The 22514-nt window shown below is 43.5% G+C and overlaps 1 protein-coding gene across 5 annotated transcripts in view; it reads right to left on the bottom strand.

The window, feature by feature from the left end:
• Positions 1-22514, bottom strand: part of MPPED2 (metallophosphoesterase domain containing 2) — a 161917-nt gene that overhangs the window by 4960 nt on the left and 134443 nt on the right. For all 5 annotated transcript variants that reach the window (XM_033118812.1, XM_033118808.1, XM_033118811.1 and 2 more), the window contains exon 5: positions 2570-2685. In XM_033118812.1, coding sequence (XP_032974703.1) covers positions 2570-2685 — 116 coding nt within the window. The remainder of the gene's footprint in view (positions 1-2569; positions 2686-22514) is intronic.

The following is a 22514-nucleotide window of genomic DNA, read 5'->3' as shown; positions in this document are numbered from 1 at the left end:
GCAGGTGGGACGAAAGGCTAAATCATAATCCGTGGCAACCCATTCCATAGCTCCATTAGGTGAGTTCTACTATCTAGAAATGATCAGGTAGAAAGGGACAGACAAGTTTATTCCACTTTGGCGAAACTGCAGAAACGGAGATTTAGCATCTCTGTAAAGACATGTTACCTGGGGTGTGGAGAGTGGCCAGAGAGTCTGGGAAGAACATCGGATGAAAGTAGGGGCCCTATAAAAATCCAACCAGGGGTTTTAAAACTTTGTTACTTACAGAGAAAAGTCCTTCATTCACAGTGATTGGCATATTCCCTTGTGGACATGCTTTTCTTGAAGGGGTGACATATTTCATATACAATCTCCTGAGAAAGCATTTTGCTCAAACCATAATAGTAACGTCCCATGGTGAGATGGCTTTCCCTTCCCAGCAGGAAAAAATTCAAGGCCAATCCCCACTGCTACCCCGACGTCCCAATCCAGCATTTTCACAAGAATCCTGGTAACTCTACTGATTTAAGATTCAATTTCACCTTATGAAAACTTTGCCTGACCTTTTACTTTGGAACCCCTTGATGCAGATTTTACTCTGCTCTCTGCACAGCCAATCTCTGGACTATTCCATCTTTACTACAAAGAGACGGATGGTAGCCTCCCTAGTAAGAGTTCCTGGGGTGTCTGAATTCTTTGGAGGCTAGAATCAGACTAACTATTACTGCCACTTGCTTCTGTGCCCAAATTAATGACTTGATAAATCTGTGAATCAACTGATCTGTCCAAAGTTATATTCCAAATAATACTTCAGGCATGTAAATGTTTCTATCCGAGGATGTCCAAATCCTTTACAGTAAACAGATTAAGGGGAATCATAAACCTTCAACCAACCAGGCTGCTCAGGGAAACCGTCGAGTGGGCTGGGATGCTACCTCTGGATGATCTCACTGGGTAATTCTGCTGATCAGAACATTTAGCTAGCAATGTAACGATTTAGTTAAGTCTCTAACAATTGCAAAATAGGGAAATTAATTAATTATGACTTGATAAAGATTGTTGATAAGTATTATCTTTTAAAACATGGGATGGAGTGGTATGGAGTAGGGAAAAAAGCAGGGGGATGATGATTATGAAGCGTTGAAAAAGTTGGGAAGTACTGATCTTTTGCAAATTCAAAAACTCAAATCCATACAATCTCCCTGTCTGCAACAGAACTGCCCCCCCACCCAACCCCCAGCCTCTTGCTTCCTCTTAGCTTCAAAATGTGCCACCATGGCTCATGCCCTAGTCCTCCCTTTCGCTGTTTCTTTGTGAAACACACAGCACTTCCCTTGTGAGGGCAGGAAAGCAGCAGTATTTACACAGATTAAATTCACATTAGGGTATGCAGGTTAGATTTTTTATTTTTCAGGCTGACAGAGGAGGAGTGTCATGGATAACAACCCCAAACCAGAGGGGAAAAAAAAGTGAAAATCATTTATTTTTGTATTAAGTGTTTCCATCCCCGACCTCCCAAATCAAGACAATCACAGTACAATTTAAAATTTTGTTAAGAGGGTAGAGTTCATGGTACGTGTTTTTTTGATTGTTTGTTCGTTTTTTCACAACTGAGAGAGAGAGAGAGAGAGAGAGAGAGAGAGAGAGAGAGGAGAGAGGAGAGAGAGAGAGGAGAGAGAGAGAGAGAGAGAGAGAGGAGAGAGAGAGAGAGAGAGAGAGAGAGAGAGAGAGAGGGAGAGAGAGAGAGAAACTCTCCTAAAAGTGAAACATCTGAATTTTCTAAATACACTTTAGTCAAGGGAGGGCTCTGGCATAATAGACACTGAGTAGAGGGGGGATCAAGGTGGTAGTCGTGTTTGGAAAATGTTTTATGGCAAAGCCAAACCAATAACAAGCTCACGCATAATTACAAGATAATTATGTAAGTCATAATTATCTTTAGACCCATAACCTGGGTAACTAAAGGTAGCTTTGCAGCACACTGGTAATCTTACCCTGGTTGCAGTCTCAATGTATCTATAGGATGAGTATCTTTAAGTAACATTCAACCTAAGTCCTTATTTAACACCTTAGCTCAAAAAAAAAAAAAATCCTTTTCTTGTATAATCAGCACAAATGTTAAACTTTAAAGCTCTCCCAGGTTCCTCTGTTATATAAAAGAGGAAAGTTTGCTCCTTTGAACAAAAGTTTCCATAATTTTACTGCCATGCAAACGCCCTGTGATTGGGAGGCCCCCGTCCTCCTGTCCTACTGCCAGTCCCTACCCCTTACTCCAAAGTGAGCACAGTTCTTCAAATAAATTATCAAGCTCAAAGGACTGTGGTGCTCCATACTCATTTGATTTTCCCTGACTTGACTAAATAAAAAATTTTAATTTCAAGAACACCTGTAAGCCCAGCAGAACTGCTGAGTTTAATTATCATACTGGGTTTCTTTAAAGACATTGACACTTTTCTTTTTGTGTTCATTTTTTTTTTTTTTTTTTTTTTTTTTTTAGAAAAATGATTATGTTCCTGAAGCATTTATTCATTATGCTTGGAAAAAAAGGCATCTTGCATGACAAAAGGACAACCTTTCCTTCACTTACCTAGAGGAGGTCCGTGTGTCATGAGAATGTCGATGCCCTCAGGGATGAGGTTCCACTTGTCCAGCAGAGACTGACCTCTGGGTAGGTTAAAGCCCCAGCCATTAAACCACGGGGTCCTTTGGGGGAGATAAGGCACACGGTATCAGGCCAGCAGCGCCTCGTTTCTGCTCTGCAATATTTCTCTCTGGCACATTCCCCCATGGTTTGCATGGCTCTCTTTGCTCTTTTTGATGACCGGTCCTGGCAGCAGGATGCTTTTTTGTTGACTGCTTCAAAACCAACCCATTTGAAAGCACATGTGGAGCCTGTGAATTGTTCAGCTAGAAAGGGGCACAAGAGCCTTTGCAGTGGAGACTTTCCCAGCAGACTTCTATCAAAATCTTAACAATGCTTCATCTTCCCCCAAACCTCAGTGCTTCCTAAGATGCCCAGCCCGGATCCAAAGCATTTCCACCCTTCCTGGAGGGCCTCAGAGCTGAGAAATTCCATCGGTACTTCTTCTTCCTCCCCATCACTGTGGAACTACTTCACCAGAAAGATTCTTACTAAAGGCCTTGGAGAAAAGGACAAGTGTCCTGAAGGCAGAAATCTCTGTACATGGAGAATACCCTGGATGGAGAATGCGGAAAGAAATATGGGGGCTCTGAAAGGTTAGAAGGCATGAGTGAACAAAAAGCCAATGTGGAATTTTCCTCCTGTCACCGAAGGGAAGCTATCTGGGGACATCCCAGGTAACTCTGGAATCCACTCTCCTGACAGTGAATATAAGCATTCCACCCTCTTAGGAACTTCTGCTCCAGGAATGAGGTTCTGAGATCAATGCTATGGGGATTTGATCCATCCAATGCGCATTTCTAATTGGAGTTGAAAATGTCTCTACTATTTATAATAACGGGGGCACGATCAATTTTTCTCTACAGGCTGAAGCATATCAGAACAAAGAAGTTCCCAATGATGTCCTTTTCCCAAACATCTAGCTATAACCATTATATTTTGAAACTGATTCTTTTGTTCTGTAGGAAAATTCCAACTTGCTAAGGCATACATGTAAAAGATAAGTTGCTCCCTTTTCCAGTTTAGCCTAACTTTCCCCTTCAACTTAAGCTGCCCCTTCCATGGCTACTGAAAGAGGTAAGCATGTGTACAAGGTCACCTGGTTAGTCACAGCTAATCAAACAGGGTGCATTCTTGTACAAAGCCAATCATGGGCCAGACTAATCAGATTATCTGAAGACTGAACTCAGAAACACTGACCCACCATTCATGTGGTGGTGGACACATATAGGCAAGGTCAGAGGTGAAAGGATGGCAACGAAAGCCATGTGAAAATCCACATTACAGATGAGAGCCTCAGTTCCCACTGAAGTTTGAGAGAAGAGAAAGTTCCAGATATAAGAGACTGTGTAGCCCCAACTAGAAAAAGAGAAACCAAATATCTGACTTGGTTCCTAACCATTTATGACAACAGTGGTAATATATTAACAATAATTATTATTAAAGCTATTATTTATTGACTGTTTACTCTATGTCAAAGTACTATTCTAAGCACTCTCCTTGTATTAACACATTTAAACCTCACAACAAGCTCATGAGGTAGGTGCTATTATTAACCCCATTTTACAGATGAGTAAACTGAGGCACAGAGAGGTCAAATAAACACAACTAATGAATTGGATATAAACTCAAGCAGTCTGGTTCCAAAACTCATACTTTTTAACCACCAAGCAATTCTTATATACTACTTGAATTATACTGCTTGTCCTGGGTGAGTCCCTTCTGTACTCTTTCAGGTTTGAGTATCTTGTTGCTTGAAACCAAATGAGTTCTGAACTGGAATGATATAGCAATTGCATGGTTCTGAAACTGAGCAAGAAGGTGGTGGAATGGACACCAGTGGTTTTTGCCTGCTCAGCTCTTCCCCTTTTTTTTTGGTAATGGCAACTGAATTTCCTCTGGGGAAGCTTTCCCTCTCCAACTCCATACATGGGCTCTGGTAAGCCTAACTCTTCCCTGCTCTAGAATGAAGGATGTATTGCCTCTCCCTGGACAGCGATTGGTCTAGGGATGTACATATGACCCAAATTAGGCCAATGAGAGTCATGCTCAGGATTTTGCTGGAGCTATAGAAAAAGAAGTCATGATTTCCTCTCTGGGAACCTGACTCTTAAGAACTATGTTAGCTTGGAATTGCCTGGGAGCTATCTTAGCCACCACGCAGATAGCCTGGGCTTGAAAATCAAACCACCACGAAGAAAGCCAAGCCAAGAAACCAGAGTGCCTTGATGGACATAGGGATCCAGCGGGGCCCAAAGCCTTCCGTACATAAGCCAGAAAAATCCTTTTCTTTTTATTAGCTTGAATTCAATCCTGCTTCTTGCAGCTGAAAGAATCCTAATATATACAATTATTACATTTAGTGTAGAAATTATCTCCGTACCTATGGTAGGTAATAATCTCCTCCCACCACAGATATTTACGTCCTGATTCTTGGAACCTGTAAATATATTAGCTTACATGGCAAAGAGGAATTAAGGTTGCCATGGAGTTCGGGAGCTAATCAACTGACCTTAAACTAGGGAGATTATCCTGGATTACGTAGGTGGACCCAATGTAACCACAAGTTTCCCTGAAAGTGGAGGAGGGAAACAGGAGATTGGAGTGATGCAATATAAGAACTCAACCTGCTGTTGCTGGCTTTGAAGGTGAAGGAAGAAGAATGCAAGCCAAAGAATGTGGGCTGCCCCTAGAAGCTGGAAAAGATAAGGAAAGAAAAGGAATTCTCCCACAGAGCCACCAGAAAGGAATGATGCCCTGCTGACAGCTGGACTTTAGCCTAGTGAGACCCCTGTCAGACTTCTGACCGACAGATTATAAGGTAATAAATATGTGTTGTTGTTAAGCCACTAAGTCTGTGGTGATTTGTTACAGTAGCAATAGAAAACTAATACAGTTCCTAAAATGGTTGAGCTGGCTATAGAAGGCAGGGACTGTGAGTGGTACTGGTCTCACTTGCTACACAACGTACGTTTAATCAGCACAGCTGTCCCACAGCCATACTGCCTCGGTCAGCTGGATGCAACACTTCTGGTTTCCTCATCCCAGTCTGCCACGGAGGCACCAGGCCGTCATGGGGATAATGCCAAGGAGATCCTTTCAGAGCTCAATTAGTCAGTCTCACTCTCGCTTATCTCCTAGGTCTCCCTGCCTTCAGAGTCTTAAACATTTTCATGAGAGTCTATCATAGCGCTTTCCCAGTTTGAGATATCCATCCTTCCCCTTCATTTTACAATGATCCTTTCCCAAGGTTTGTCTTAAAAATAAAAAAGGAAGAAAAAAACCCAACAAAAAACAAATGCAGAACCCAATGAAAACTCAGTGAGCATTTTGGCAGGAAAGAGAGAAAAATAAGCAAAAACATCTGTTTTCCTAGATTTTGAAAACAAGCTTCTGGGCCCATGGTTCCCGACTGAATGGCAAATAAAGTAGTGTTTGAAAGAGTCCCAAGCACACCCAAGTAGTTGGTACAATGAAGGGCTCTGATTTCACTGCCAGAGTCTGTCTGAGGACTCTGAATCCCCAGGACATCTCTCAGGCTTCTTGAGTCAAAGAAATAAGGCTTGATTTTCTTTTTTTTTTTGTCTTTCCAATTTTCCCTCGAAGAATTTTCTCTTAGAAACCCACAGCCCTGTTCCTCCAGGAAATGCTCAGTTTTATATGTGCTCTGTAAAAGATTAAGACAGGCCCGTGCTCTACAGATGCCCCAAATTTCATTTGGTTAATGTTAAGCTTGTGACAAAATCCAGAACTTTCCAAGTGAAGGGTAAACTTTAAAAACGCCTGGTTTTTATTGTGATTTAAACCTGTATGTGTATCAGAGCAACAGGTTCAGTTATAGGGAAAGGAACATGCATCAAATCCATGATATGTGTGCCACAGTAGTTTTGCATAGGCTATTAAGCTTAATTTCTCACGACAATTCTTGGGCTAGGTATTACCAGCTCTGTATTTTGATTAAAAAAAAAAAAAAGAAAAAAAAGCTGACGGTGGAAGGTGAGTGGTATCAACTTACTTGCCGATGTTCCCGGGACTGGTGAGCCCAGATTTGAGACCAGATCTGCTTGCCCCAAAGCTTCTGTTTTTGCCTTGCACAATGCGGAACTAAAACCTTCTCACCCAATGTTTGTTTGGGCTTTCACATACATAAAGTCAAGACAGGGCTGCTCCATGCAGTCCCTGAAGGGCTGCTCTGCACAACTCCAGAGGGTGCCGTGGTACTGTATACCGAGGTGGCCCTCAGTCAAAATGGGGTGTGACTTCCATAATGTTGTTTTCTGCGATATTTTCTGTTCCTGTGGATCCTCTCAATAAGGCCTTTTCCACAAGACAGTGGCCAGGCAATGGAACAAGCAGCCCAGGGGAGTGTTCCAGAATTATCCCAGCCTGGCATAATCAATGGGGTATACAGAAGTTAGGAGACCCGTGTCCTGATTCTCATTCTGGCATCAATTCATTAACTCAGGTGGGCCTTAAATAAGAGAAAGACCCTCCCCCCTCAGTGGGCCAGTTTCCTCCTCTAAGAAATGATTGAGTGGATGGATTTCAGGATTGTTTTTAGATTGCAGAAATCTTATGCAGGGGTGCTCTTGCCAGGGGGCTGGGAAGAGGGGCTTTGAACCTGCTCGCTCACTCAGCCCCTTTCTCCTTTCAGACCTACACATCTGAGCACAGCTGGCTAAACCTGGCACATGATGCTATTTCTAGGATCTAGAAATCCTAACATTCTAGAATTCTGTGCAGACTATCAATGGTCTCGCAAATGCTGTGAATTGCTTTCAAGTGAATCCCTGAAATTGCCTATAACGGGCTAAATCCAGGGTGGGAGAAACAACTACACAGAGCAGAGACAGAATGTGTCAGCATTAAGGAAGAATGCTTTATCCAGTTGGGTTTCAACCTGAAACATGAAACCCCAGCAGTGAGCCCATCAGGGGTTCACTAGAAACTATGTGCAGAGTCAACCTCCAGAGCCCCACAATGGGTTTTGTTCTGTAGCAATGGAGGGCGAAGGGGGACAGGAGGAGAGAGGAATCCAAGGGAACAATGTTTATTGCCTCAGCCAAGGACTTAATAATTAGCTGTGACTAACAAAGACCACATGGGAACCCACTTGTAAGAAAATGTCCCACAAAGCACCCTATTGCCAATCAGCCTGTGGGGACAGAGCCCCAAAAAGCAGTTTCCAGGCTCTCGGCCTCACATAGAAAGGTGCTGGCTCAGGTAGTAAATGGCCATCGACTGATCAAATGGCCATCAGCTGTGGCTAGTTGGCCGTCAGCTGTAACCAGTGAGACTTTGGCCACTACTGTAACTGCTGTGGCTACGCTAGCAGAAAATGGGGGCTAGCAAGAAGATGGTGGCTGAGCCTGCAAGCGGCAAAGTGAGGGTTGAGAATTGTGTGGCTCCTGTTTCCTGTGTCTCCAACCCAGCCGCCAGCGAGAGTATAGTGGTGTGACCCCCCTACCTATGGCTCCGTGGGTGTTCCTTTTTGGCCTCACCATGTCCTGCATTCTTATGTGGGGAGTGGGACCAGAGACCCTGCATGACACCCTGCATGACACAGATATAAAAATTTACGAGCTATAGACCCCATCGGATGCCCTGCACGACACTTGGCGTAGTCGGCAGGATCCCCTGCACTACACAGCCCATAACCCGTCCCCTCATAGAAAGGGGTTAGAAAACCCTGGAAGGCAGCGAAGCATTTCAGCTACGTGAAGCCATTGGAGAGAAGACTCAGACGGAAGCTGGGGATGTTTTCAAGGTGCCCTCCCCCTTGCTCTCAGAATTAGAGGCACTTGGCCTCTCCAGGCTGAAAGTCCAGGAGCAGGCACTAAGGGAGTTAACATAGGCAGAACTCATTTCAAACAATGTCAATACAAAACAGGTTTGCTAGATGGAAGCAGGTTGAGATGAGATCGCAGCAAAGGTCATCCGTGTTTGCAGTACACAATGCTGCGGTGCAGGCAGAAGGGAGCTGCCAGCGCATAAATCCGGAGCTTGGACAGCTGAATGGCTGTTTACTCCCCTACCAACTTCAGTGGGGGCTGGGCACTCCCCAGGAAAGTAGGATTTGAAGCAAGAAGTTGGTACTTGTTCATCTCAGGTGGGCGGCTCAGGTTTATAGCCCTGGTGTCGGTCAGTGCTAACAAATTCTCCAGGGACAGACGGGTCCTGGGCAGCCTATATCACAAAGACTTGGGATTCTTATTATTACATTTTCCTAGGTGCCTCTGTAGTGATTAGGGCTTGGAAGCCCTGGGTGGGATCCATTGGAATTCCGCCCCGAAGCTGTGAAGGGTAAAATGCAAGGGTTCACATAGCATCCAGACATAAGAGCTGGCGGGTTGGCCATGCCACTTACAGCTGTGAGAACCTGGAGGTTCTGTAAAAGTTAGCCATTCTTGTTTTGGAGGCAGTGGGTATGAACATCGATCATGGAGTCAAACAGACCCACGTTCAACTCCCAGGTCTGCTCCTTACTGGCTTCTCTGAGCCTCAGTCTTCTCATCTTTCAAATAGAAACAGAGTATCTGTCTATGGGGATACAGTGAGATAATGTCTGTAAAACTTGTGGCAGAGTAGTGCCACAAAGCCTTAAATGTGCAGCTTGTAACTTATATACGATATATAAACAGTATACATATACGTAGGTACACGTGTACACACACACACACACACACACACACACACACACACACACACACACACCTGCTCATGTTACTTTTTTCTGTCTAGAGTTTCCCAAGCTGCAGCTCATCAAATCATAGACCTTCCAGCTCCAGACTTTTGAGAAGTCCCCATTGGATAGGCAAGCCTTACTAGATGGCTGGATAGAGCCTGATTCCTCCTGCAGATCACTTATTAAAACGCATTTCCTCAGTTCCCTTTTGAGTGGAAGTTTTCAGAAAAGCACTCACTCGATGGCTTGCTGGCTCGCTCAGTCTTGCATAGACAATCCCGTGGAATGTGAGCGCACAGACAAAATGGTTAGTCAAGGCTGCTTAGCCGGCTAGTACAGGTGGTTAGATTTTGACAGGATCTTAAATTGGGGGAAGTTCAAAGAAGGTTACTTTGGGTCCTTGGAATATTTATAATAGGGGCTTAGAGAGGTTCAGTGGAGGGACTGACAGGCTACTTAATGACATCGCCGCGGCCTGGCACCTCCATTAAGCAAAACTCAGAATCTGGGAGCTAGTTTCCCCACATACTTTCTTTTCTAAATGGTGGCACTTCAGAATTGCAAACTGCTCCAGGCCTGGCACTCCCAGCTGCCATCGGCCCCTCCCTACCTGCACATCAGACCAGGTCCAAGAGAAGCTAATTTAACCGCCGCTGGTTAAAATCATACCGCACTTCATAGCGCCTTTCACATGCCATGAAGCTGTCATGATAATTCTTGATCTCTAGCTCACCTGACAGCTCAGGCCTCCCTTGACTGCAAAGCTTCCCGTCAGTTAGAAATAGCGGTTTCCCTGGCACCAGATGTGTCATCCTGAATATCCAGATGAAAGGCAGACACCTGCCCTACTCCCCTCCTTGCCTCCTTTTCTCTTCCTAGCTCTGGAGTTTGTTTAAGAAGCCAGCCTTCTCTCCCCAAGTCCCTCCACTTGGCAGCCTGGAAGTTACTCCTCCACGCAATTAAAAAGATGTCTTGCATTAGCCCAGGGAGGAACTTCACACCTTGTGCTGCAAAGAGACACACGCACTCCAACTGACATCGCTAGGAGAGGGAGGGACAACTTACTTCAGGGCAAGATTTACACCCCTGTGCAGCTGCCTGGGAAGTCTGCCTACCCGAACCATGGGAGGCTCAGCTGCCACCAAAGGGCACTGCTGGCTTCTCTCGCACCAGCTGTCCAGTCCCATCTTGTCACTGTGACTTTGTAACTTGGTCTTTCATTACGAGGGCCTTGGGATGAAAAGAGAGACTGTTTTGATAAAGGGCAGGCATGGGTGAACAATGTGCCGTCTCTATGCCGTGGATAGGATAGGAACAAATCACACCTGCGGTAGTCACCTGAGGCCCATCAGCTAGGAACAGGGGCTTCGTCAACCAGGGCATCACACAGTGCAGTTACAAACATGCCAACGGTGTCCCCTTTTTGTAACTAATAAGGAACAAGTGTCAGAATTAAGCCTCTGTTACCCATTTTCCTTTCTCCTGCTGGAAAGGAGATGATGTCAGCAGTTTGCTTTAGGAACCAAGGGGAAAAAAAAATCACTATGACCTGTTTTTGAACTTGGTGTGCCCTGAATTATTAAAAATAACAGTGTCTGCCTGGCCCTTCCAAGCATACCTGCCTTTAATCTTATAAACAAGTTCATAGCAGGAAGGGGAAGATTGTCAATCCATTTCCTTCCCATAGGGATATGAGACAGACTATGCCCATTCATCATGCCAAGAGCCTAACAGGGCAGAGGAAAGACCATGGCAGGACTTCTGTCTGGTTGGGCAAGTGAAGCAGATCAGGGATGTGCCTTGGTGCTTCCAGAAATGGCTCTTGTTCTGTGGATGAGAAAATCAGAGCTACTCTGACCAGAGGATAGAACCTGCACTGAGCAGCTCCCAGTGGGACCTGCAATGATATCTAACCCCCGGCAGGGAGAATTTCTCAAAGGGGGACATCACGGCATTCATCATCCAGATTTGACAGAAAAAGGGAGGCTCAATAGATGGAAAGAAGGAGAAAAAGAAAAGCAGCATTCACCTTCCTTCCGCCCGCCCTTTTTTTTTTTTGCAATCATTTTTTTTACTGTGGTAAAATATATATAACATAAAATTTAACATTCTAACCATTTTAAGTGTATAATTCAGTGGCATTAAGTACAATGTTTGCACAGTGTTGTGCAAACATCACCACCATCCATCTCCAGGACTTTTTCATCATCCCAAATATAAGCTCCGGATTCATTGAACAATAGAATCACCCTCTCTCCCAAGCCCCTGGCAACCACCATTCTCCTTTCTGTCTCTATCAAGATGACTATGCTCGGTACTTCATGTAAGTGGAATCATATAATATTTGTTCTTTTGTGTCTGGCTTATTTCACTTAGCATAATGTGTTCAAGGTTCATCCATGTTGTAGCGTGTATCAGAAATTCATTCCTTTTTATGAATGGATATCCATTGCATGGGTATACAGCATTCATTTTTGTCATCGAAGGCTTCTAAGCTAAGGCACTAAGCTTGGCCCTATGGAGACCTGGGCGGTAAGGCTGAGTCCCTTTCTTCCTGAAGTGCATAGTTACTGGGTTGAAAGTCAACGAGGTTGGGCTCAGTACTGTACTTCGGGGGGCATTTACTCATTCAACAGACACAACCTGGATGCCTCTTATGAGCCAGTTTCTGGCAAGGCAGGTGCTGGGAATATAAAACTGAATTCAATTTCCAGGATAAACCCACACCTCACCATTTCATAGGTAAAGTTGCTCTGGACAAAAGTCTTTGAACTCCAGCCTTCATTTCTAAGTAACCCAATGTTAGGGGACCTGGGGAACATAAGAAGAAGATGAGAATTCATCCAGGAATTCCAAGTAAAGATTGTCCCCCAGGCCAAGAGGTGACCAACGACATGTTTGGCAGGACTTCTGAGGGGGACGTCTCCTCTCATTTCCTCTTGTACATCCCTTAATAAGGCTCTTCAGCTGAAGCCAGGACCACAGAACACAAAACCATATCCTACTAAAGACTGAGCCTGCGAGGGCCACGTGTGTCACATGCCTGGCTGGCTCCAAAGCAGAGGACAAACAGGACAGTGGAGGAGGTGGGACGATTGCCAAGTACTCAGTCAACTCAGTGGAGAACACCTGCACCCCCGTACCCCCTTCCCTATCCTGTGGACATGTCCCAGAAACTTAGCAGGTAGAGAGTGTTTTTCTACCTTCCCAAAAGAGTAAGAGAAAGAGGAAAGGTTGGTTCAGGATTATTAGCTAGGTTTTTTCTTGTTACATAGTGAACTCTTAAAAATGGATGTTACCAGACAGGAATGGACTGGTGAAATAAATCTCTGCCCCCAAATGGAGAATCCATAACAACATTTTAGTATGTTAAACTTAGTTTAGAAGGTGTCTGTGTGAGTGTCACACCTTTATGTTGCTAATGCCAGTTTCTTTTTATACTATTTTGAATTCTAGGGCACCAGGCAGATATAGCTGGGGAGGATTGTGCTGTTAAGAAAGCCTGCTGCCAGAAATATAGATCCAATGAGAGTAAGTGAAAAGTGGATAATAAAATGCTATGCAGTGAAAAAAATAAATAATTTTTAAAAGTTTATATAAAAAAATACTATGCAGCCATTCATTAAATGTAGCAAGGAAGTTTCGCAGCTCGGTGACTTCGGTCTGGCTCACCACTGTGTCCCCACCACCTAGCACAGAGCAGGCCCTTAAGTCTTTTTCAACTGTATTGAGTTAAAGAATGAGTGTTCATGAAGAGTTCGTAGCTTCATGAGAAAATGTCTATTCCTTGATGCTCAGTGGAAAAGCAGAGAATTAATTTGCATTTCAGTATGAATTCAAGCACGTAAAACATGATTAGAAAAAAAAGAAACAGACCAACATGCTGAACGAATGGTTATCTCGAGGGTGGGAGGATGATTAGGGATGATTTTTCTTCCCCCTCTTTCTATTTGTTGGCTGTCCTCCACTTTTTCTATACTGACTTTATGTCATTTAGACAGAAGAAAAACTATTCAGTGTAAAACTCTCCATACAGCCAAATGCAAGTTGAGTACAGAAGGAGAGATTTGGAGAATTCATTATCTACTTCGACTCTACTCTTTGGGTGCAAAGCAGATTCCTCCAGGGGGTGAAGAAACTGGTGGGTTTTGGGGGGACGATTGCTCAGGAAGATGATGTAGGGTTTGCCTTTTTTCTCTCCTCTCCCCATTACCATTTGTGGGGACGGAAAAGCGTCTTCAGGACCAGAAGTGTTGTAGTCATTCAAATAATTCAATACATGGTAAATTTACAGAGCACCTGCTGTGTGCCAGGCACCATTCTCTTGGTGGTGGTTCATCTTTCATTTTACTGAAGAATTTTAGTTTAAATGTAGATAACATTATATAACTGCATAGTACTTATTACAAATCATTTGCACATTTAGTATCATGTTCACAATAACCCCAAGTGGTGGGCAAGGTATTAATTTTTGAGAAACCAGTGTACAGAAATAGGAATTATAATAACTTGTCCGAGGTCCCCTACAGCTGAGGTTGGCATGCACATAATTTTGTAGTCCAACGATTACATATGTAAGGTTAACAATTAGACAGGTCTGGGTTCTCATTCTGACTGCTTTCCACTTAGCAAGGTGACCTTGGGCACGCTCTTCCATCTGATCTTGGATTTCTCATCTACAAAGTGGAGAGAATAATACCAGCCACACAGATTTGTTGTGAAGACTGAAGGTGATAATATATATAACGCATTTAGCAGTGTTTGCCCTGTCTTAAGAATTATTAGGTTGGTGCAAAAGTAATTGCGGTTTAAAAGGTTAAAAATAATTGCAAAAACTGCAGTTACTTTTGCACCCACCTAGTAAATGTTCACTCCTACAGGCATCGTCATTATGAAGATGAATATCACCAACCCTTTGGTTTTGGTTTCCTAATTTATCTTCTTTGTAGCCCCACAAAGTGTACCTTCTCCCCATTTCTCAGATTTAGAGTGTAGATACCAAAGAATTGAGTGGCTCTGTCTCAAAGCAACGAGGGCTGACATTCAGCTACAGGTGAACCAGCTTCGGATAATGGGACAGCCCAACATGGAGTTGCTACAGAAGGCACGAGTGCAGTCCTGGCTTTTCCAGCTTACTTGCTACATCGCCTTCATGATCTCCTGTTTCCTTAACTGTGCAATGGGGATAACAATTCCTGTGAAACTCGCTAGGTCGGCACACAAACGCCTGTAGAAACGAGCTGCAGCTAAAGGGAAAGTGCCCTCCGATGAAGTGTCTTCTTGTTCCCCGATCACTGGCAATCCACGTCCGTGCTGCCGGTTTGTGCCGTTTGAAACGCTCAGAAGAACTGGAGTAAGTGACAAGTAGGTCAGAGGCAAGTTAAAGTGTTGGCCCCATTTATCTACCATTTTGGCTCTCAACGACCAGTTTCAGTCCAGACCGATTTAGTAAAGTGAGAAAACTGTGACTGCAAACTGGCAGTCCACACCATCAGAGGAATGAGGGGAAAGCTTAAGCTGCCCCTTCAATTCAGAGGTGAAAGCAAGCAGACAGACTGTGTTGTCTCCCTCGCGGTGTGCCAGGTGATCATATATTATTAATTGAGCTCAGCAAACATTACTGACCACCTTCCACTGCAAGGCTCTGGCAAGCCTCCAGGGAGATCTAAATACGATGAGAGGCCATCCCAACCTGCCATCTGGTTGGGATAATGAGACAGTCACAGGCAAAAATGTTCTCCCTTCTCCCTGCCCGTTAAAATTCTACTGAGCCCTCCAGGCTCAACGCATATTTTCCCCAAGAAGCTTTCCCCAATGCCCTCAGCACTTTGTTCAGTGGTCATTTGTGTAATTTATCACACTCTGCTTTATTAGTGGTCTCTGTGCATGTGTGTGTTCTGACGTATTTCCCACCTCGTTCCAACAAGCACTTGAGTCAAAAGTTGTGTTATGAGTATGCCTGTCTTCCCCAATGCATGGTGAGCCATGTCCCGTGTATGCTGGGCTCTCCAAGATCTAACACGGTGCCTGTTATGTAAGAGATATCAAGAAAATATTGATACTAGTGAAAAGAGCAAGAGAGTTTAGAGTAAGTGCCCCAGGGAGTAATCCAGACAACATGTGGGATTGGAGGTTAGGGATGGGGTGAGACAGAGTAAGGTTTGGGTTTTTAAACAACAAAACCCATTTAAGAATACTTAATTATCACATAGGCTTTTGCTGCCAGATATGATAGCCGCTATGTGGCTACTGACCATTCAAAATGTGGCCAGTGCGAATTGAGATGTACTGTAAGTGTGAAACACATGTTATTTTGGATACTTCATACAAAAAAGGAATGTAAAAATATCCTGATTTTTAATGCATTGCATGTTTATACGATAACCTTATGTAGATAGTGGGTTAAGTAAAATCTATTATTAAAGTGAATTTTCCTTTTTTTTTTAAACTTTTTATGAGGCTACCAGAAAATTTTAAATTACACATGTGGTTCATGTTATATTTATTTTGGACAGTGCTATCATAGACTGCATAGATGTTTGGACTATGATTCAGTAATCCCTGTTTAGGGATTATATCCCATCAAAATAATGCAAAAGCAAGGAAAAACGCTATGCACAAAGGTATTCACTGCAATGTTATTTATAAGAGCAAAATATTAGAAACCAATATATCCTAAACTCTGCATAAAAATAAGAATGGTTAAGAAAATGACCATGACTGGAATGTCCAATGATATGTACACTACGCAAGCAAGCACTAATTACGAAGACGAGGTAGAAGCACGGAAAATCCTTAAGACCTAATATTGCTTGGAAAAGTTAGCCTACGGTGTCTGAATCTACATGTAATCTGTGTGTAGGCATGTTCTTTCATTCACTCATCATACATTAGCTGAACGATGACTACCCACCAGGTTCTGTATTAAAGGAAGGTCAGGCATAAAAGGGAATGCGGAAGCAGCCAGGTAAACAGACAATTGTGTGTACAGATGGAAATATATACCAGGTGAGATGGCCATCTGAATGAGGTCACAGCTAACTTTTCCTGGGATGAGCAATGACTGGAAAAAAATGTGAAGAAAAACAAAATTGCTAGCTATTCTTTTGCTCAGGGCCGGTATGGGTTTCTCCCCAGATTCCCAAGCTTTCTTGGATTTTTATCGTAAAAGGGAAGAGTGGAAGTCAGTATCTGACCCCATGGCAAGCCTCTGGCATGGAGCAGGTGTGTACTGTTGGCTCAGAGAGGAACGGGGTAGTCCTTTTAGTAGCGAGGCTCTGGAGTCTGAACTGTGTCTGAACCAGTGCTAACACCTCCTGCTGCTCCTCTATGAGTCTCAGTTTGCCCACCTGTAAAATGGAGATAATTCTAGTATCTACTTCATCAATACATTGTTGAGAAAATTCAAATAATCCATGTAAAGTTCTCAGCAGGGTGCTCTGCACATAATAAGCACTAAATAAATGTTGATTTTATTATTATCATTATTGATCAGGATGATAAAGTAGAAGGGTGGAACCAGCCTGATTCTAACACGACATCCTAGTTGTATTGGGTCAATTGTTTTCAGTTTCTAGAATCTTTTATAGCCATTGAATTTACTCAGCCAAGGTTTCTTCTTCATTTTTTTATGCCTTGAAGGATGATGAAATTATAAAAGTTCTATATAATGTGATAGTGAAATAATTTAACCAGAGAATTATTTAGGTCTGCTGTCTCTCACTCAGCAGCGTAACACTTACAAAAGCCAGACTGTATTCTCATTTCAAATTCCACTCCCTCCCCCACCAGCATGTTACTCATTCAGTTCCAATCTACTTAGAATATTAAACACAATTTATCAATCTCCAGGTGATCTCTCATTAGTCAAAAACAAAACCAGGTCAATTGTTCTGTTGTTTCTTAAAGAGTTGCTGATGAATTCAAGAAATCCTGAGAAAGAAACATTTCATTTTTCTGATACTGGGTCCTGCTCTTTCTCCAACAAGAGACTAAACAAGTTTGCATGAAAACAGACTCTTTGTTTTATAAATAGAACATTGTTCAAGGTTTCCTAGAGGTGTCTGCTAAAAATAAAGAGGGTTAAGTTTACTTCTTTATAGCTTTCAAAACAAAACAAAAAAGGCTGAGCTTAACTAAATGTGTTATATTTCTATTTTGAAAGGTATCTTTACGTGAGCCAGGCCTGATTTCTTGCAATGAAATTCTGCAGAAATTAGATTTCCTATGTTTATACAAGTTGTGCCTATGTAATGACACCATAGTGGGTTTTATTGTTTTACACCATGGTGTTTTTGTTTTTTTCTAAAACATATGCCCCAGAATGAATACAACGGAGTATTATACTTCCTTCCTATCCAGTACTCACACAATTCCTCTTTGAAAATTGCTTACTCTGAGGAGTATGATAACCATTTCAATGTATTAGTTCTAGATTATCTGCTCACAGATGAACAGAACTGCTTTGAAGCTGAACCCACTGATCCCCGAAATTGTGAACGGTGTTCCAAACTGTTTCTAGGTTTCCTGGTTGGAACTTGCTCAGTGTCATGTTGTGGAAACAATGCCAGGTTCCTAGGCAAGTCCCCAGGAGCCAAGCTAATTCATATGATGACCAACATACAATGACAACAATAGTGCTAAGAGCTCCACCACTGCCTAGAATGTGAACGTGGAAAAAGGACTGATTTTCAGCTCTGAATGCTAGAGACACGTCTCTCCCCTAATCTCCAGTTCAGGGGTGGCTCTGGGGCCGAAGGCAGAGTCTACAAGTTGGGCAAAAGTGAACTGAAGTTTCCTGGTATAACTTTCAAGGCAGTGTTTCCCATACTAGGTCCAAATGATCTGATCTGCTGAGATTGTCCTGGGTCACAAAGGGTTCTATAGGTAAACAAGTCTGCGAAACGCTATTGCATGTCCCTCAACTTTGGGAGTATAAAGTGAACATTATTAGCACAGGAAAGATTCTGAGACACCCTGCAGAAGAGAAATATGTTTAGTGTGATATAACGGAACATGTTCCTAACATATTAGGCCCATATGAATCCTGTTCCACTATTTTCTATGCCTATTACCAATAGCTAGCATTTATAAAAGTGTATGAGGAGGCAGGTACCGTTCCAAGCACTCTGCATATATGAAATCATTCAATGCCTACAGCATCCCTTTGAGGTAAAGGCTTAGATTAACCTTATTTATGGATGTGAAAATGAGGCAAACAGAAGTGAAAGATTTCCAAAGCCACACAGAGACCCCTGTTTAATCACCATGCCAAAATAAAGCCTGGAAACCAGTCTGCTTGAAAGTCACTTTAGGAAACACTGTACAACAGGTAGGTCCACGCCTGCCCGAGATGGCCCTGTCACCCCTTTCTTTTCCTTCACTCTCATGTCCTAGCCCGTGAGTCTTCAGAAGCTAGATTTGGAAATTTTCTAAGGGTTACACATTTCTCTCTTTTGCAACAGAGACAAAGTCTAACAATGGGTCTTTATTCATGAGAGACTGAGGAATTCATCCACACTTTAGAGGAAATTGGGTTTTCTTTATCCTGGTGTATTAGTTTCCTATTGCCGCTATAATAAATTACTGCAAACGTAGTGGCTTAAAACAACACAAATTTATTCTCTTACAGTGCTGGAATTCAGAAGTCCAAAATCAGTCTCATTTGACTAAAATCAAGATATTGGCAGGGCTGGGTTTTTTAGGTAGCTCTAGGGGAAAATCCACTTCTTTGTCTTTTCCAGCTTCTAGAGGCCACCCACATTCCTTGGATCCTGGCTCTGTATCCCTCTGACCCCTGCTTCTGTGGTCACATCTTCTCTCACTTTGACCTTCCTGCTTCCCTCTTGTAAGAACCTTTGTGATTACATTGAGCCCACCGAGATAATCCAGGCTAATCTCCCCATCTCAAGGTCCTTAATATAATCACATCTGCAAAAGCAATTTTGCAATGCAAGGTAACATTCACAGGTTTTGAGGGATTATGATGTGCACATCTTTGGAGGGGGGCATTATTCTACTTATTACATTACCATTGCATTGTTTGGTGAGCTGAAGAGGAAACCCAGGGACCTGAATTGGCAGGAGGTGGGAGAGCTGCAATGGAAATTCCTCTGGGGCCCCCACCTCCCACTGCAGAGAGAGGGGCAAGAGACAAGGTTATGGGGCTTCTCCCCTCCTCACCTGCCCCCTTTTCCATCACTAGCTCAGCTACATGGCCCCTGAACAGCAGAGGTGAGATGCAAAAGGAAAGCAAAGATGCCCTTCTCAAACAGGTGTGCGTTTATCCCCAAAGGGCATGGCACTATGCTGGGCACACCTGCATCCATACATCATCCTGATGTATCATTCTGGAGCGATCACTTTCCTTAGAGATGCTGAGATTTTTTTTTTAACCCATATTTTGAATTTTTTATTTTGGTTATTGTATTTTTTTTTTAAGGATTTTTTTTGGGGGGGAGGGGAACAGGACTCCACTGGGGAACAGTGTGCACTTCCAGGACCCCCCTCCAAGTCAAGTTGTTGTCCCCTCAATTCTAGCCTTGGAGGGTTCAGCCTAGCTCCAGATCCAGCCGCAGTTGCCAGTTTCAGGGGGCGCAGCCCACCATCCCTTGTGGGAGTCCAACCCGCAACCTTGTGGTTGAGAGGACGAGCTCCAAACAACTGAGCCATCTGGGAGGCAGCTCAGCTCAAGGTGCCGTGTTCAATATTAGTTGCAGGGGGCGGAGCCCACCATTCCTTGCGGGACTCGAACCGGCAGCCCCCGGAGCCAGGGGCATGGAGCTCCAACCACCCAAGCCACTGGGCCAGCCCCGCTGAGATTTTTTAAAGTGAAACCACTATTGTCATAATATACAAACACAGGTATATTTTTGGTTTTGTTAAAAAGCAACACATTTTGTATTCTTCCTGGTTAGCACAGTGTAAGAGATGACACAATATACCTCCAACGGTAATTCCGATGTTTAAATAAATTCATACCTATAAAGTGCTTAGATCAGTGCCTGGCACATAGGAAGCTCCCAGCAACTGTTATAATTTGATTTGATTGTTGTTACTTCATCACTATGAAAACAATTACATCGTCACCTGCAGGTGCTTTCAATACATCAGCTCCTTTTAGCCTTGCAACAACCCTATGAGATACGACTGTTATTTTCTCCATTTTATAGATGAGCAAATGAGGCAAGGTCCACGATGTTTAAATCACTTGATTAGGATCACACATCTGACTGACAAAAATGGGATCCAAACTCTGTCTCCAGAGCCCACTGTTTCAGCATTTCCATTTCTCCTTCAAATCTGCCGCCCAGGTTCCTCTGGGGCCAGCAGAGCATGTCACAATAGTGAGTTAAATCAGAGTTAGCAGAACTTCTGAGTGAGTTCTTAAGGGGCTCTTGTGTGTAGGCTTTCTGAGTGACTAATTTCTGCTTTCTTCCTTGTTGGTGCTAATATTTTAGGAAGTGAGGAAACCAGAATTTGTATCCCCCACTCTTCCCCAGTCACTTTTACTCTCTGATGACACACCATCTCCTGTGTGAAATGGCCACAGCCCCTAGCTAGTCAAATACTTTCTTCTCAAAGCCTTTTAATGAACAGTATCAAAAGCACCATCGTCTGAGTTTTCAACAATTGGAAAATTCTAGGAGTCAGAGTTTTGCTGGCTCTCCCTAAAACAGAAAACTTTGAACTAGTAGTGGCAGCGACATTCAATCACAGTGTCTCTACATTTGGAAGAACACCTAACACACACAAGCTTCGCACTGCGTCTGAGGATGCTGGCTAAGCATACAACAGGGAGAAAGAGAGAGAGAAAAAAAACCTACTTCCCAAAACCTTCACAAAGGTGAAGAACAGGAAGCTTTGCAAGTCCATGAGCAGTGACACTCGCTGGCGGACAAAGCCTGACCCACCCCCACCCCCCATCATTCATCTCTCTCTCCAGACTGCAGTCGCTCTCGGTTTTGTGAGCTAGGAGTAACTGGGGGTTTGAATTTCCAGCTCCCCCTCTACCAACAACTGTCAAACTGTCCATGTAAACCCACGTGGGATCAATCTGTAAGTGGCAGGGAGGAGATTTGATCTCAGGTCAGCCTGTCTACAAAGTTCGTATTTTTCTCCCGAAGAGACACAGATAGATGAAGGAGAACAGGAAAGCCTGGTTAGCATTGTACAGTAGAAAGACACGATGGTCAGAAACCAAGAGACCTGGGTTTTAAACCTGCCTCTGAATTATAAACAGTCATGCCACCTGAGGCAATTTACTAAACTCTTTCATGGGGCTAGCTGTTCCTTTGCCTGCCCATCAGCAGTATTTTGCTTTTTTCCCCCTAACTATCAACATAATCTGCCAAACTAAGATAACAGAGCTTGGTATATAAATTACTTAAGTTTCTTTAGTGTCTGTCTTGCTCTCTAAACTGTCAACACCATGAGGGGAGGCATTTTTGTCTTTGCTCTATTTCCCACAGTGCCTCCCCTTACTGGATACTTGATAAATATTTACAGAACGCGAGAACAACTTCTGCAGAGGTTGCATGGTGTAATGTAGTGGTTCTCAAACTTTAGAATGCGTCAGAATCACCGGAAAGGCCCACGACAAAGTTCAGCAGGTCCAGGATGGGGCCTGAGCGTGTGCATTTTCTAACAAGGTCTCAGGTGCCGCTGTTGATGTGTCCTCTGGGACCCGAGTTTGAGAAGCACTGGCTTCATGGTAAAGAGCCTGCTTCTGTGGCAGGCTTCCGGAGTTCAAATCCTAGCTATGAGCTTCATTTCCCGCTCTACACATCAGTTTCCTCGTCTGTAAGAATGCAGATAGTAACAAAACCGACCTGACAAATTTCCTGTATGTGAAACACTCCCACTGGGGCCTGGTATGTCAAAAACCTTGTATCTGCTATTATTATTATTACTAGGAGATTATTCTTTCCTGCTTTGATATTTTAGTCTGTGTTTATATGAGTTCTCCCTACAAAGAAAGAGTATGTATAACGTGAAAATCCTGGACGTCACTGTCGTGCAGGAGACCCTGCTCGCTGCACCACTTGTCATGCAGGATGACAGGCAGGGTCTCAGTTCCTGCTCCCCACATAAGAACGCAGGATATGGTGAGGCCAAAAAGGAACACCCATGGAACCATAGATGGGGGAGTCATACTGCTATATTCTCACTGGCAGCTGGGTTGGAGACATAGGCAGCAGGAGCCAA

Source organism: Rhinolophus ferrumequinum, chromosome 11 (assembly GCF_004115265.2).
Source record: "Rhinolophus ferrumequinum isolate MPI-CBG mRhiFer1 chromosome 11, mRhiFer1_v1.p, whole genome shotgun sequence".
Taxonomy (NCBI): Eukaryota; Metazoa; Chordata; class Mammalia; order Chiroptera; family Rhinolophidae; genus Rhinolophus; species Rhinolophus ferrumequinum.
This window is presented reverse-complemented; position numbering and strand designations above follow the sequence as displayed.